The 15,003-nt window shown below is 47.0% G+C and overlaps 1 protein-coding gene across 1 annotated transcript; it reads left to right on the top strand.

Moving 5' to 3' along the window:
- Window positions 1-6: 6 nt before the first annotated feature.
- Window positions 7-14,353, top strand: PLAGL2 (PLAG1 like zinc finger 2). Its single transcript, XM_084854561.1, has 3 exons — window positions 7-297; window positions 3,291-3,655; window positions 6,151-14,353. The coding sequence occupies exons 2-3, from the start codon at window positions 3,402-3,404 to the stop codon at window positions 7,352-7,354; spliced, it is 1,458 nt and encodes a 485-aa protein (XP_084710687.1). The 5' UTR covers window positions 7-297; window positions 3,291-3,401; the 3' UTR covers window positions 7,355-14,353.
- The last annotated feature ends 650 nt before the right edge of the window (window positions 14,354-15,003 follow it).

The raw sequence follows: 15,003 nt of genomic DNA, 5'->3' as shown, positions 1-15,003 counted from the left end.
GCGCGCAAGGGCGGGGCCAGCAGGCAGGCCGCGGCCGCGGCGGCTTCCGGTCTGGGCCGGATGTGGCGCCATGGAGGCCTTGAGGGGCGCGAGCGAGCCCGCGAGAGGAAAATAGAGGCGGCTGAGGCGCCCCTGCGGCTGCTCCCCTGGTCGAAGTTTCCTTCCTCGCCAGAGCCTCTGGCCATGGGGCCTCCGCCGCCGCTCCCCCAGTCACCTCAGCAACGACGGGGCCCTCCTCCTCCTGTGTCTGAAGGCGCCAGGACGAGACCGCTGAGAGGAGCGACTCGTGGGGCGGGGGTGAGCGCGGGGGGCGCCTTCTCGGAAGTGCGCATGCGGGCCGAAGGGCGGGCGGGGGAGGGGGGTCTGATGAGGAGAGCCCCCATGGAACTCGCCCTTTCGCTGTCCCCAATTTAGGGTTGGGGCTTCCTCCCCCCCTCCGGTGATGGTGGTAACAATGCTGTGCGTATCTGTGCGTCCGGCCCATTTGCATAGTAAACACAAAAAGGCACGTTTCTGCCCCGAGGAGCTTCCAGTCTGAGGCTGGGCACAAAGAGGCCGCAGAAGGCGGGCAGGGCAGCAGGTGGAGACTATGCCCAAATGCCGCTCCATGGACCTAGGCCTAGTTTCTGCTGGAGAGAAGGTTTTACGGGGTATGCTTCACAGTAGAAGTGGGTTCTGAGCCCAGGTTTGAAGGAAGGGGTGTCATCTAGGTGTTCTGGGAGGAAGTTGCAGGCATAAGATACCCCCTTTCCTGGCTTTGTGGGCAAGGGGTGGGGGAGGCTCAAAGGAATTCCTGCATTTCTTCCAGAAGGATCACAGCTCAGTGGCAGCGCACATGTTTTGCATGCAGAAGGTTCCAAATCAATCTCTGATAGAGCCAGTGAACAAGGCCAGATCGCAGGTGATGGGAAAGCTCTCTCTCCCTCTCTCTGCCTGAGATCTGAAGAAGCCGCTGGCAGTCAAAGCTGGCAATCTTGGGCTAGATGGGCAAGTAGCCTGGCTTGGTATAAGGTAGCAATGTTCTGTTGCCAGAAGGAAGGATAAATAGGGAACTCCATAGATGCCCCTCCCTAAAAACAAGGAAGATGGACCTCTCAAGGAGTCCTACAGATATCCCCCCAACTGGAGGAATTTGGGGTTCCAGTCATAAAGGGTTGATTGTCTGTGTTATCTTCCCTTTTGGCAGCAGATGGGAGTGTGGTGCCAGGAACTCTGCATATTTTTGGAGGGATTTTAATCTGTTTTAATTTCATAAAACTAGATTATCCACCTTTTGCAGCTGTTTTCTCATAGCGGATTCTTTGACTCTGGTATTCTGCAGAAGGGCTTAGCTACATAACCAACATTTTAGCCAGTCAAGTCTAGCTGGAGCCCTTGACAGAGCAAGAGAGGCTGTCTGTTAGTTTTGCAAGCTCGCTGTCCCAAGTGCTGATGGGCAGTTCATTTTCTGCCAGCAGGGGGAAGGGCATGAGAGAAGAGAAGCACTGCAGTTCTGGCTCTGTGCCCATCTCCCTGAGGAGGTCATGTGGCCTTGTCCTGTTTGACCTACTTGGATGGAAACACTTGGCTCAGCTGAATGGCTGTCTGCCCTGTCATCTTGCCAGGTTCCTAGGCAGATATGTAAGCACAAAAATCATACTTCAAAAAAAATTGATGCAAGCAGGAAATTTTACTTGGACAAAGATCAAGGGCAAGCTTTATGAATTAAAAAAGGAGTGAAATGTAGGACGCTGACTGGGATGCAGACATAGGACTTTAGTTAGAGCTTTGGAGCCTCCAGGCTCTTACTCCAGCGGAAGCTTCTTTGTCTCAGTGGGCCTTGTTCAGATTAAATTAAGGAGCATAATTTCAGTCTGAGAAAGCAGCTGAGAGGTGGCTCTGGCATGACTGTCTTCTGAAAATGATGCGTATTATTTATACAGCACTGTCAGTGCATATGGTTCTTTAAAGAAGACATGTCCCTGCCCCAAAGAGCTTACACTCAAAGAATGGAAGGGAGGAAACAAAAGCAAGAGAACATTTCAATTTCCCAGCTATAAAATTAAAACAGTAATAATATACCTCATAGGCCAAGATGAGCATGATAAGATTCATAAAGAGTCATATATAAATTATACACTACTACTATTATGACATTTAATGCCAATGGTATGCTAGAAATTTCAATTTTAAAAATAAAAAGGTGTATATATGCACCCCAATCCAATGCATGTCTTCTCAGAAGTAAATCTTACTGTGTTCCATTGGGCTTACTCCCAGTTAAGTAGGTATAGGTTTGCCACCTTAGGCCGCAGTTCTTTACATGAGAGTAATTCTCATTAAACACAGTGGGACTTACTTCTGAGTAGACATGTATGGGATTGCACTGTAAGAGTGTGTTTATAACTATTAGTTCTGACACTAGCCTTCAAATGTCTCTTTTTATTCTTGCATCCTACTCTTCCTTCTGAAATCTTAGAGCAGCTCAGGTGGGTGTTTGTATGATCTCCCAGCTGAGCAGTGATCAGGGCTACCCCGCCCCCCATCACCATTACTGTAGGATTGGTGTTCCCAAATCAATAACTCTTGTCCCAAAGTACATTTCCCCAACCGCAGTAATACAGTGTAACATCTACTCTTAGGAGCGTTCAATAGGTGAACGAAGGAGGGTTGGGATTGATAAGGGGAGGCACATGATTCACTACATTCTCTGATGCTGAAGGGTTTGTAAGGTCATCCCTAATGTTTGAGCTGCAGAAATGCAGCTGAAATTGGAAACTAGATTAGAAAGACTAGTCTCCAGAGCCAAGGTGGGTATATTCCAGGCCTTATGTGGGGCAGCTCACCTATATGAAGCAATATGGAGAAAAGTGTTGGACAAGGTAAATGTCATCTCCTCCATCACATATTTCAAAAGTAAAGGGAGTGTCTTTCATTTAACCCAAGGCTTGCTGTGCCAGCAAATCAAACAATAAGGTAAGCTGGACAAAGTCCTGAGCGAGCACTTTAAAAAAAAAAAAAGCAAAGTGATTACATTGTAGTTCCAGGAATTCTGCACTTGCATTGATATTTCAAGTCATGGCAATGGTCTTCTAAGTACTGGGACCTGCATTTTCAGGACTGAAAAAAACCCTAGGTTCTCCTTGAAGTTTGTTACTGACATCTAGAAGTATAAAGATTTTCTTCTGCTCTGTATAGGATGGGTGCCTAAAAGAGGATAAAACCTAGGGTTTTAAAATAGGGGCTGTTTTTTTCCCTGCTTTGTGCATGTGTGTATTTACTTCCCATAAGTATGTCATTGGCCTTTCTAGGTGGACACCTCTTCCTGTTGAAACTTTTGAAAAGTGTGGATGTGACCGTACCAGTGAAACGCCCATGGGCAGGAGTTCTACTTCGTATGGCCCTCCTCTACTAGGCCTGCCATGACAGCATTCTTCACCAGCGTCCCCAACTGGATTCAAGATGCAAAGCAGGAGGAGGAGGAGGAGACAGGCTGGAAACTAGTGGCCAGACCCAAGGGCCGAGAGAGTGAGAGCCAAGGGAAATGCCCATACGAGCTGTCAGGAGCCTCCTTCCCCACTGTGGATAAGCTGAGAGCAAACCCGGAGCAGAGGCCGTACTGCTGCCCACAACTGCACTGCGGCAAGGCCTTTGCCTCCAAGTACAAGCTGTACAGGTATGTGGTGTAATGGTTAAATTGTTGGACTGGGACCCACGTTCAAGTCCCTACTGAGCCATGTACCTCACTGGATGAATTTGGCCAGTCACTATATTTCAGCTCAACCTACCTCACAGGGATGTTCTGAGGACAGAGGTGGGTAGCAGAACCATGTGCACTATCCTGAGCTCCTTGGCAGGCTAAATCGAATCAGTGAACAAATATGTCCATGTTCTGGCCCCCACCTGCCTTGACAAGTCCCTGGGGGTCCACTTGTAACCCTGTTAAGGAGAAACAGCAGCTTGCCTCAGCATCAGCTGCTCTTGGGAGCCACCAAGTGCCTTTGTCCTGGCTGCCGTAGTCTCTTAGGAATGCTGCGCATGAGCAGCCCTGTAAGAAGGCATGGTGGCTGGGAATGGTGTTTAAGAAGACATTGGGAGTGTGCCTTTTGTGGTCCTGCTGAAAAATGGAGTCTTCACAACTTACATGCTCTTCACAACTTACATGATTTAGACTAATAAGTCTACTCTGTTCCTAAGACTATGGGTAGATATCCTCTTATCCTCACAATAGCCCTTTGTGGTATTCCCCCAGCCCCATAATGCAGATTGGAAACTGAGACAGAAATAATGATTTGCAAAGGCAGGGCTAGCTTGTGCCTTGAAAATGACTCTCCCAGATTCTTGTCCAGCACCAATCATTGGCAACTGCACACTTAAGTGTGTGTGTGAGAGAGAAGAGAAGGGGGTGGGGGGATATTGCTACTTCAGAAAAGCATACGTGTCTCCTAAATCTCCAGCTTCTACTAGACAGTGATACTTCTTATTACATGAGGATAAACATCTTCTGGATGGCCAAGAATGGAAGGAGGGAGAAGAATTGTCTCCTAAAATACACAACAAGTGAGGAAGGAGGCATCTGTCCTTTCATCTGCCTCCTTCCTGCACCAGAACAGGGAAGCCTACAGTGTGAGGGTAGATCATAGCCTGCATCTCCGAGCGGTCAGCAAGCAATTTAAATCATTCTGGGCAGTGTTTCTCTGTAGAGTAGGGGGGAATGAACCCAAACACTGGACATGTCCCACAGTCAAATCCAATGGAAATACAGCTTTAGAACTAAATATGAAGAGAAGTAGTCAGACAGGAATGGGAGAATAGATTATATAGAGAATAGGGACAGTGGTCAGTTGTAGGAATTGTTGGAGCAGTGAAGTGGCCAAGTTTTCTGATGATACCAAATTATTTATGGTGGTTCAAACAAAAAAGGATTGTGAAGAGCTCCAAAAGGATCTCTCCAAACTGGGAGAATAGGCATCAAAATGGCAAATTTAATTCATTGTATGCAAGTGTGAAGTGATGCACATTGGACAAAAAATCCCAACTTCACATACACACTGATGGGATCTGAGCTAGAAGTGACTGACCAAGAAAGAGATCTTGGGGTTGTGGTGGACAGCTTGATGAAAATGTTGACCCAGTGTGCAGCTGCTGTGAAAATGGCCAACTCCATGTTAGGCATAATTAGGAAAATAATCAAAAATCAAACTGCTAGGATCATAGCTACGCTTATACAAACCTATGTTGTGACCACACTTGGAATACTGTGTACAGTTCTGGTCACCACACCTAAAAAAGATATTGTACACTTGGGAAAAGTGCAGAAGAGGTCAACTAAAATGATCAAGGGGCTGGAGCCACTCCCCTATGAGGAAAAGTTACAAGATCTGGGACTGTTTAGCTTAGAAAAAAGGTGAGTGAGGAGGGACCAGATGGAGGTGTACAAAATTATGCATGGTTGGAGAAAGTGGATTGGGAGACATATTTCTCCGTCTTTCATAATTCTAGAACCCAAAGGATTCATCCCATGAATCTGATTGGTGAGAGATTCAGGACAGCTAAAAATCCTTCTTCACACAGCGTGTAGTTAAACTATAGAATTAGCTTCCATAAGATGTAGTGATGGCTAAAAGGGGATTGGACAAATTTGTGAACTGCCCAAAGAGCTTTGGCTATTGGGTGGTATAAAAATGTAATAAATAAATAAAATTCATGGAGGATAAGGCTGTCAATAGCTGATGGCTGTATATGATCTCCAATATCAGAGGCACTATGCCCATGTACACCAGTTGCTGGTGAACACGGGTGGGAGGGTGCTGTTGCACTCATGTCCTGCTTGTGAGTTTTCCATAGGCAGCTGGTTGGCTACTGTGTGGACTAAATGGACCCTTTGTCTGACCCAGCATGGTTCTTTTAGATCAAAAGTTTGACCATGATTGTGGGGAAAAGTTAGCAGCACCTTCTGAAACAGCTGGTGAAGATCTCATCATGCCAAGTTTCATAGCATTCTCCTTGTAGCCCAATTACGATCTGGATATCCGTAAGTGGGTCCTTCTCTTGAACTAGACATCCCTTTGGGGTCCTTCCATTCCATAACTGATACCCCACAGCCTGCCCCAGCCTTTTTGGCAGGGGAGATACAGCGTTTGTAATCTGTGCTTCTCTTTTTCCGGTAAGGCATCTGGCCACCCACTCTGCCCAGAAGCCCCACCAATGCATGTACTGTGAGAAAATGTTCCACCGCAAGGATCACCTCCGCAACCACCTTCAGACACACGACCCCAACAAAGAAGCCCTCCACTGCCCAGAGTGTGGCAAGAACTACAACACCAAGCTTGGCTACCGACGTCATCTGGCCATGCATGCTGCTGCCAGTGGTGACCTCAGCTGCAAAGTGTGCCTGCAGATGTTTGAGAGCACCCAGGTCCTGCTGGAGCACCTCAAGGCCCACTCCCGGAGGCCATCGGGCAGCGTGAAGGAGAAGAAACACCCATGTGACCATTGTGATCGGCGCTTCTACACCCGCAAAGATGTGCGGAGGCACCTGGTCGTGCACACAGGCCGGAAGGACTTCTTGTGCCAGTACTGTGCCCAGCGCTTTGGTCGTAAAGACCATCTGACCAGACACATGAAGAAGAGCCACTCCCAGGAACTGCTGAAGATCAAGACAGAACCGGTGGACATGCTGAGCCTTCTGAGCTGCAGTTCGACTGTGTCCGTGAAGGAAGAGCTGAGCCCCGTCTTGTGCATGGCATCCCGGGATGTGATGAACAGCAAGAGTTTCCCTGGGATGCTGCCCATGGGCATGTATGGGGCACATGTCCCAGCCATGCCCAACTCAGGGATGCCCCATTCTTTAGTACCCAACCCTCTGCCAATGGGAATGAGCTACCCCCTGGAATCGTCCTCCCCACCGCAACCTCCCCCAAAGTACCAGGTTGGATCTACCTCATATTTGCCTGACAAAATACCCAAAACAGAGGTGGACAGCTGTTTGGCAGAGCTTCCTGGAGGCCTGTCTCTCATGCCTGGTGAGCCATCCTCGTCCTCTCCTCAGCCTGCCACCCTGGAGGAGACTCTGCTCTCCAAGAGTCCTGCTCTGCTTTCCGAAGCGCTCTGTGCTGCTAACATGGACTTCTCCCACCTACTGGGCTTCCTCCCTTTGAACCTTCCTTCATGCAACCCTCCCGTGTCATCAGGGGGGCTGGTCATGGGTTATTCGCAGGGAGAGACCCAGTCCCTCCTCACCACTCTGCCACCTCAAGAGTCATCAGGCGCTACGGCCTCCCTTGGCTTTGGAGCCCTTCATTCATTGCCCTCGGTCTTCTCGCCTGGCTTGGGCGCAACCACCTTGCCACGTTTCCACCAAGCATTCCAGTGAGACAGCTGGAGAAAGCAGGGATTCCCTGTGTGTGTGTGGATGGAGCACTGCAGAGGGGCCCAGATTTGTTGGCCTTTCTACCATGGGTTGGGAAAGCTTGAGGGAGGAGTGTTGGTGAACTGAAACTGCTATGTACGCTCTTTGGTGTATGCCCCAGTCCTGGACAGTGAGTAGATTGCAGGAAATAGAATTTCAGGTATTTTTTTTCCTACTTTGTTCTTTGGTAAATCAGGAGCCCTGCTTTACGCTGACCTTCATTGGGGCTCCCAGCCTTTAGGAGGAGGTTGAATTGGGGCCTGTCCCAAGTTAGGGCCCAACATCTGTTCTGCATTTCAGTCCAAGGGCAGGCTGAATGGGCTGTCTTTCCTCGCCATCCCCCTCCATCCTCTCTGGGGGCTATTCCCACTATGCTGGGTCTGTGGTGTGTGCAGATTCAGCGGTTCTTTCTTCAGAGCCGCTTCATTAAGACTCATTCCAGCAGAACTGCATTTATACAACCATGGGTCCTTTTCCCACCATTACAAATCAGGAAGTGCCAGGAACACAGTCTTTGTTTCTGGCATAGCTAGCACACTGTTTACACAAAATAATCAGGTCACGCTGATGTCACTTCACTACTTCTCCCATTTCTTCCCCTGTGGGGAAAATAGACTGACTTTGGATTGCTTTGATTTTTGCCAGTTCAGCTGACTGCTCTGTGGATGTTTTCACTCAGATTTTGGTGCAGGACCCTGCAAAATTACAGGCTGAACTTGCATTTTTGTGCTTGTGAGTAATGTTTCCCAAAGTGCATGTAAGGACGGAGAGGGGTGGGTAATGGCCTTGTCTGACCTACTGGAAGCTCATTGCTTGGGGGTTTGTTCCCACTTCTGTGGCTTACTGTTCAGTAGTGAGGTCTCTCTTGAAGATTACACTTGATCCTTAGCTGTTCAAGCACAAACAAGCTTGCTAAGCAGTGGGGTTGTTATAGCCCAAGAGCTACAAGTCCTGAGAAGAGGCTGGCTTGTTTTTATCCTCCCTGTGCCTACGAGGTGCTGTTTGTTGGGAGGAAGCCCCTGGGCTGTGCTCTGAAATAGCCACACCCACCTCTGGCAAGCCCAGCCTACAGCACATAACATATTAACCTCATAGGCAGGGTGGGCAAAGCTTGGACAAAAATGAACGGGGCTGCAGCCTCACTCTTCCAGTGGCTCAGCAAGACTGATGCCACATGCTGCTTCAGCGAAGTGGGTGGCAAGTTTTACCCAATGGCGTCTTCTCTGCAAAATGCCTTCAGGCCCTGATCCTGCAACATTTATTTGCCGCCACAAGCTCCTGTGCTCCCTTCTGTCTCTCTGAGCTCTTGGAGCCCCTTCTGCGTCACCCTAACCACTTCTGTCCCCTTGAGGACTGCTCGGTCGAGTTTGCTGCAGAAAACTGGGTCCTGCATCAACACAAGAAACCAAAGCACAGGGAGAAGCAAAATGTGGGGTGACTGCAGGGGTTGCCTTGTGCTCCTGGGGTGAGTGTTTGGCTTTACTAGGAGGCGGACCCTGCATGCTTCATCTTCCCTAGTGGGTTGGTGTCAGGAGGATATAGAGTTAGCTGCCACTGCATGAGAACTGGGCTCTGTCGTGCTCATCATCCAGTTGCCCTGGAGTGTCTGCTTCTCCATATCATACTGTTTCCCTCTGCGCTCCCTCTTGCTTGAAGCCCACTTGTTCTCCCACAGTTTCTAGCCCTTCCTCAGCCACCTACATGGACTATTCTGCCTGCCTGTATCACAGTGAATACCTCATGATGTAGGTTCCCTACTTCCCCGTTCTTAAGAACTCACACTTGGTCACTTGGTGGCCTCATTTAGGGGCAGTCTGCCTGTGTTGCATTTCAGGGTATCTCCTCAAGCCCCAGATGTACACTTCTTTATACCTCATATGCAGGGGGGGCAAAGCCAGAGGGGTCTGTTACAGCCCTCTTTTGCCTGCCTGGGTATTATAAGCCTACCTCTGCACTGGTTCTTCTGATGCAGTCAGTGGGCCCTCTGGATCCCCCCCTTCAGTAGATGCATAGAAGGTTTCCCTACCAATTCCTGTTAATTCCAGCTTGTTTTAAGGTCTGGCCTCTTTCCCCCATTGACGTCCAGTATTTTGAAAGTTTGTGTGCAGGGTACCCCACCTTCCCAGCCTTGTGGGCTTGGCTAGCCTTTCTCAAGTTGTTTTTTTCATATCAGTTTAATATTTTGTATTAATACTTACCTCAGCAATTGCATATGGCAGTGAGTTCCACAAGCTGTGCTTCCTGACCTGTCTTCAGACGTTGCCTTTCTAATTTCAGTGTGTGCCTTGCGCTGGGTAAATAGGAGAGGTCCTAGACTTCTCCTTATCATTCAGTATTTTTAGATACCTCAGTTGCATCTCCTGTTACTCTCTTTTTCCAGAAATTGTTGCACAATCTGTTCTTATGCAGTCTTCATCACATCCCTACCTCGACACTTATGAGTTGCGTGGCTTTTCCAGCTTTTGGAAACTCCCGCCTCTCGTGTTGCCTGCTTCCAGCTTTTGTTTTGGCAAATGTTTGGCCCAGGAGACTGTTTCAGGTTCTGGCCCCTATTCGTCTGAATCACTCTGTCACCATTACTTGTGTCTCTGCATCAATTCCCAACCTAAGGTTTTTTTTAACAATTCAGAGCCATCTTGGACACCAGACTTAGTATTTGTGTTTATACCAAAAATTACTTTGCTAGAAATTAGGGGCGGTGGGCAGGGTGGGGAGAGATACAGAAGTTTTTTTTAGCTATAAATGCGAAATGGACACACAAACAGCTGTAATAGGTCAGACAATTCAGTCTGGTATTCTGTTTCTAACAGAGACCAAACCTGCATGTTGCTGAAAGTATGTAGCAGTGGAACACCATTGTTCAGTTAAAATGGTGCAGGTGGGTTGGTGGCAGCCTGTGCCTGATCTTGAAATCAGTGTTTCAAAAACAAAAGTACTTGGGAGTGTAATATTCCTGTCCCACGTGAGCAGTGAAGAAATGTGGGGAGTGGACGTGAAGAGAGGGTCTCAAAAGGCCTCCACTACCTGTTCAAGGAAAGGGTGGTAAAAGCAGATAACAATATGCTGTTCGCTCCAGCATTTTAAGGCTGTTCACAGGCAATTGCTTTTCAAGGAGTTGGAGGTGGCATTGTAGAGCTATGGTTGCCTGCAATACATGTGTTCTTTTTTTTCTGTCAGTTCATGCTCAGTGGGAAGGAAGTGTTTTTGTTTTGCTTTTGGAAGTATATAAAAGGATGAGCTTTTATCCACATAGCTACACAACTAGTCTTTTAAAGAAGGGGAGAACAAAGGCATAAGGGTACCTCTCTCAAAGCCAAGAATCTGTAGTTGCTTCAGCTTTACTTATAATAGTCCTTTGTGGAGTAAAAACTCCAGTGAACAGATCAGCATTCACCCAAAGAAAATAAACATGTTTTGTCTAGTGTGTGTGTGTGGTTTGCCATCATGTTCTAGTATCCTTCAACCGGAATGCATTGTTGGGGGCAGGGGGGAGGTGCAGACATGTCCAGACTAAGGGCGGAATTTTTATTTTCTAGAACCTTGAAAGTCTGGAATGGTGGTTCTTAGTAGTGGGATGAAAGAAGGCTCTAAGCCCTAACCAAGGCCTGTTTAGGTTTTTAGGGGAGGTGGAGGAATTCCTTCTTAAAACTTTTTTTGTTTAATATGGAAGTGAAATTGAGTGTGCCTGAAGCTGCTTGTCAAATGGCCTAATCAATTTCACCACTGGGACCCTGGGCAGAGGCTACACTTAAAATGGAATTAACAGATTCCCATCACCACCACCTGGGCTAGGGTTAGTGCTAAGGGGAGCATAACTCATTGCTCTTCAGAAACAATCGTCTTTTGACAGCCTCAGATATTTGTGCCTCCTGAAGCATTAAGGTGGATAGCCAGAGTATCTTGCCTAGCAGCTGTTGATACTCAGAGAATTACCTGATCCTTTTGGGAGAGGGGTGTGTATGCTCTTACTATACTTCTGGCCATTATTATGCTTGATGGCAAACAATTTGGGGGTGGGGTGGGGAAATGTCCTTTGTGTTAAACTACTGTATGTTAATTTCATTGAGCCTGTGGCTACATGAAAAGGTAACTAACTGTCCCGTGTTCACGCTTTCCAAATGGCGTGTGGGTTTTTCATACTTCACTCCTATCCTTGCTCTTGATCCTAAATGCATTATGTAGAAATATATGGGATTGATTTCATGTGATGTGTTTAATACTGGGGTGTCCATTATGGTAGTTGCATGAAGCAGAATGGGTCTTAGGAGCTGCAGGGCTTTTCTTTTTTTGCAGAGAAGTCCACTTCACCATGACCAACCCTTCACTCTCCTCCCTGCCCCCTTTCCCAGAGCTTATGATTGACACACTAAGTCACAGTGAGGTGATCTTGCCACATGCATGCACTGGTGAAAGTTGTTTGTATCCTTGCATAGTGCACCCTGATATTTGCCACCCTTTAATGAACTATTGGAGGCCAAGGTTGTCTCTGGTGTCACAAATGCCAACTCTTGCCATACATGAACTGGTAAAAGCACCTCCTATTATGTCACAGTAAAGGGGGTATTGGCTTAAGTAGCCTCTGTTTCCATTCCTTCTTGGCAGCCAGATCCCCCTTCAGTGTACTTTTTAACCTCCCAGTTGAGGAAACTGGTACTTTGGCTTTCTTAGTGCTAGTGTTACAGCACCTCCTCTCCCAAAAATAATGCTCTATGTTCTCTAGTGTTCCTGTAACAGCCACTGTTTCTTGCTGTACCAATCTGCACTTTCTTCCTTTTGTGAATGCTAATACATTTCTTCACAATTTTAGGCTCTTTACTACCAGACCAAGCTATTTCTTCCCTTTTGTTTAGCAATAAGTTCAGTGGCTTTATTTTTCCAGTCTTAGCATGGGCCTCTTCTTAGTGTAAATAGTAATCACATCAAATTATATGTACCTTCTCTTTCTTTAACTGGCACCTCTTAAATTCTTAATTCATTTTTTTCTTGTTGAGATAGCAAGTTGCTTGAAACCTGAGAGAAAAATCTGATATGTTATCCTATCTCTGGAGTCTTTGATCCCATACTTGTGTGTTCGGAATATGCCTTTTCAGGTTCTTTATTCCTTGCCATATTTTAGGGATTGCCCACCCCTATGAAGACAGCTTCTGAATACATCCCTCACAACCAGTGGAATTAATTTTAAAAATACCACTATTTCTAGACTTGCCCACTAGAAAGCAGAAATTAAAAGATGTACCAATCTCTGCTGAATTACCAGAAGAGAAAGACATATGTCATTTTGGACTAGCATACAGGAATCTGTGCTTAAATAGATGATATGCCAATTAAGATGGGTTATTGCATATGAGCTCTGTAGTAAGAGTCTGACTTGCAAGGTGTTGGCTGGGTGACCAGCCAGATGGGCGATTAATAAATTTAATAATAAATAAATAAATAAACATGTGCGTTGCATACTCACCTCCCCTCACATTGGTGTCAATTCAACCCCAAGATTTTAACAAAAATGGTGGAGAAAGTATATGGTAAAGTGGGAGTTTGGGGGAGGAGAAGAGAATACATCTCTTGTTGTCCATTTGATTCTGGTTTGCTTTATGATTTTCTGCCTTTTGTATAGCAACACCTAGTCCTTGAAACAGCTTAGAATGCTCCCTCTGTTGAGCACCCATCCAAAGAAAGCAAATGTGTATGTTTTGTGTCAATGAACCCAGCATCTCCCTATTGTTTGCCAGTTTCATCATCATCAAATCAGTGCAGTTGGGGGGAGGAACCTGTCGAAATGGAGGTTTTTTTCCTGCCCAGTTTTATGGTGTGCTCTCGGCCTCTAGCCAACATCTCATTAAATCTGTTTTGTTTAGTTGACCTAATATCCAAGAGCTGTGGTTTGCATTTTTTTTAAAGAATGTTTTATGTAATGTGTTTAACCAAGATTTTATTGCTAAACATGATGAAGCCTTGCCTAGGGCAGGCTGGGGCAGCCCACCCCTTTCCACCTGCCACCTCTCCCAGGTACCTGCTGCTTGTGAAGGCTGCCATGTTTTCTTAATTACAGTGCACCTGTGCACATGCAAAGGATCGTAAGGGAACAGGGCAACTGCTGTGACCTCTGAGAAAGGGGGCAATGGGGATATGGGAGGAAGAGGATGAGGCTTAGCGGCCTATAGGTCCCCCCCCCCCGTGAGAAAAACCTTTGTGGGGGTGAACTTTGCTGGGGTTGGCATATGCTCAGGGCCAAAGAGCTGAACTCTGTCTCCAGAAGCCATAATAGCATCCAGTGCACCTCCGTAGTCTGCTTTGTACAGAGAGAAGAGGGCAAAAGACCACACCATCTGCCTTCACTGAGCGGGAGTCTTGCCTTCTTTTGGAGGTTGATTTGGACAAAGTCTAGGAATTCTCTGTCCCTTAAGTCACTTTCCATGGGGCAGCTGCTGCCTGTTCCCCTGAACAGCAGGAAGTTAATTGGTGGCCTTGAGCAGCTTGTGCTGCAGGGGGCCTTGCTTTGTACAGAAGTGTTTGACCCTTGACTGTGTTTACTCTCATGCTCAAAGCTGTGGGGGAACAGCTGGACTTCAGTGGGCTCCTTTGGAATTTCTCCATCCCTACACCTTCCAAGTTGGAGTTGACCTCCCTGGCCCACCTGAGCCATACCAGCCTGGTCTCCCAAGTTCCCCTGCTTACCCTCCCTCTGCTAGAGCCGCTAAGGCCCTCTTGGCCTGAAGCTGGACTTCTCAAACAAATCTAGCACTTTTCTAAACACAGTAAATAACCTCCTCTTTATCAGAGTATTGTAGGACTTCTTACAAGTCCAGGTTTTTAAAACTGTAAAGATTGAAGTGCCATTAGGAAATGTACAGTTCATCATTGTTCAGTTAGCTTTTCTTTTGTCTTACCGAATTAAGTTCAAAATGAAAGAGGGTGTGTTCATTTTTTAAAAAATGAAATTGCTTATTAAAAATGTTTGAAGTATCAGCTCTTCTGTTTTGTTTGTGGGAGTGCAATTTTGCTACGGTTTATTACACTAATGGTCAAGTGCATACCAGTTTGGAAGTGAAATGGGGCCACTTATACAGGAGGGAGAGGTTTCTATATAGTTCAGGAGGGCAGGGGATTCTATATATAGAATAATTTACATGTGTAAATTTAGAAAGGGAAGGCTAAAAACAGCTCAGTACGGACTATGCATAGTCAGTGATCTCTGGAAGCCCCAGACTACTGGCAGTTGGAAGTTTTTTTAAAAGGAGGGGGGGATATTGGCCTTTTTGACCCCGTGACAGTATTCTGTAGGAAGGCATAGCTTGCTGAGTGGAGCCCTGAACAAGAGCATTCCTCTTGGGTATGGGTATATTCTGTAACATTTTGTTTCTAGTCCCGCTTAGTAATTTTAGTGATGTGGAGTCTATAGCTGATTAACATCAGGGGGGGGGGGGGGAGTGGTAGGCTGTGTCAGTTGAGATTATGGCCAGGAGGAAGGTGCGTGGGGGCGGCTTTCTGTGGGTCATCCTTCCCATCACAATTGCACTCCACTTGGCCTGCCAATGATCTGTTTGATGGGCTGGGTGGTGCACAGGGCTGTCCCCCCACCCCCCAGTGCTGGAAACAGCTTTTCAGCTGCAGGA

This window comes from Heloderma suspectum, chromosome 4 (genome assembly GCF_057233095.1).
Source record: "Heloderma suspectum isolate Gila_16-S chromosome 4, 16-S_ref, whole genome shotgun sequence".
Taxonomy (NCBI): Eukaryota; Metazoa; Chordata; class Lepidosauria; order Squamata; family Helodermatidae; genus Heloderma; species Heloderma suspectum.
Note: the sequence above shows the minus strand (reverse complement) of the source record. Positions and strands in the feature narration are given on the sequence as shown.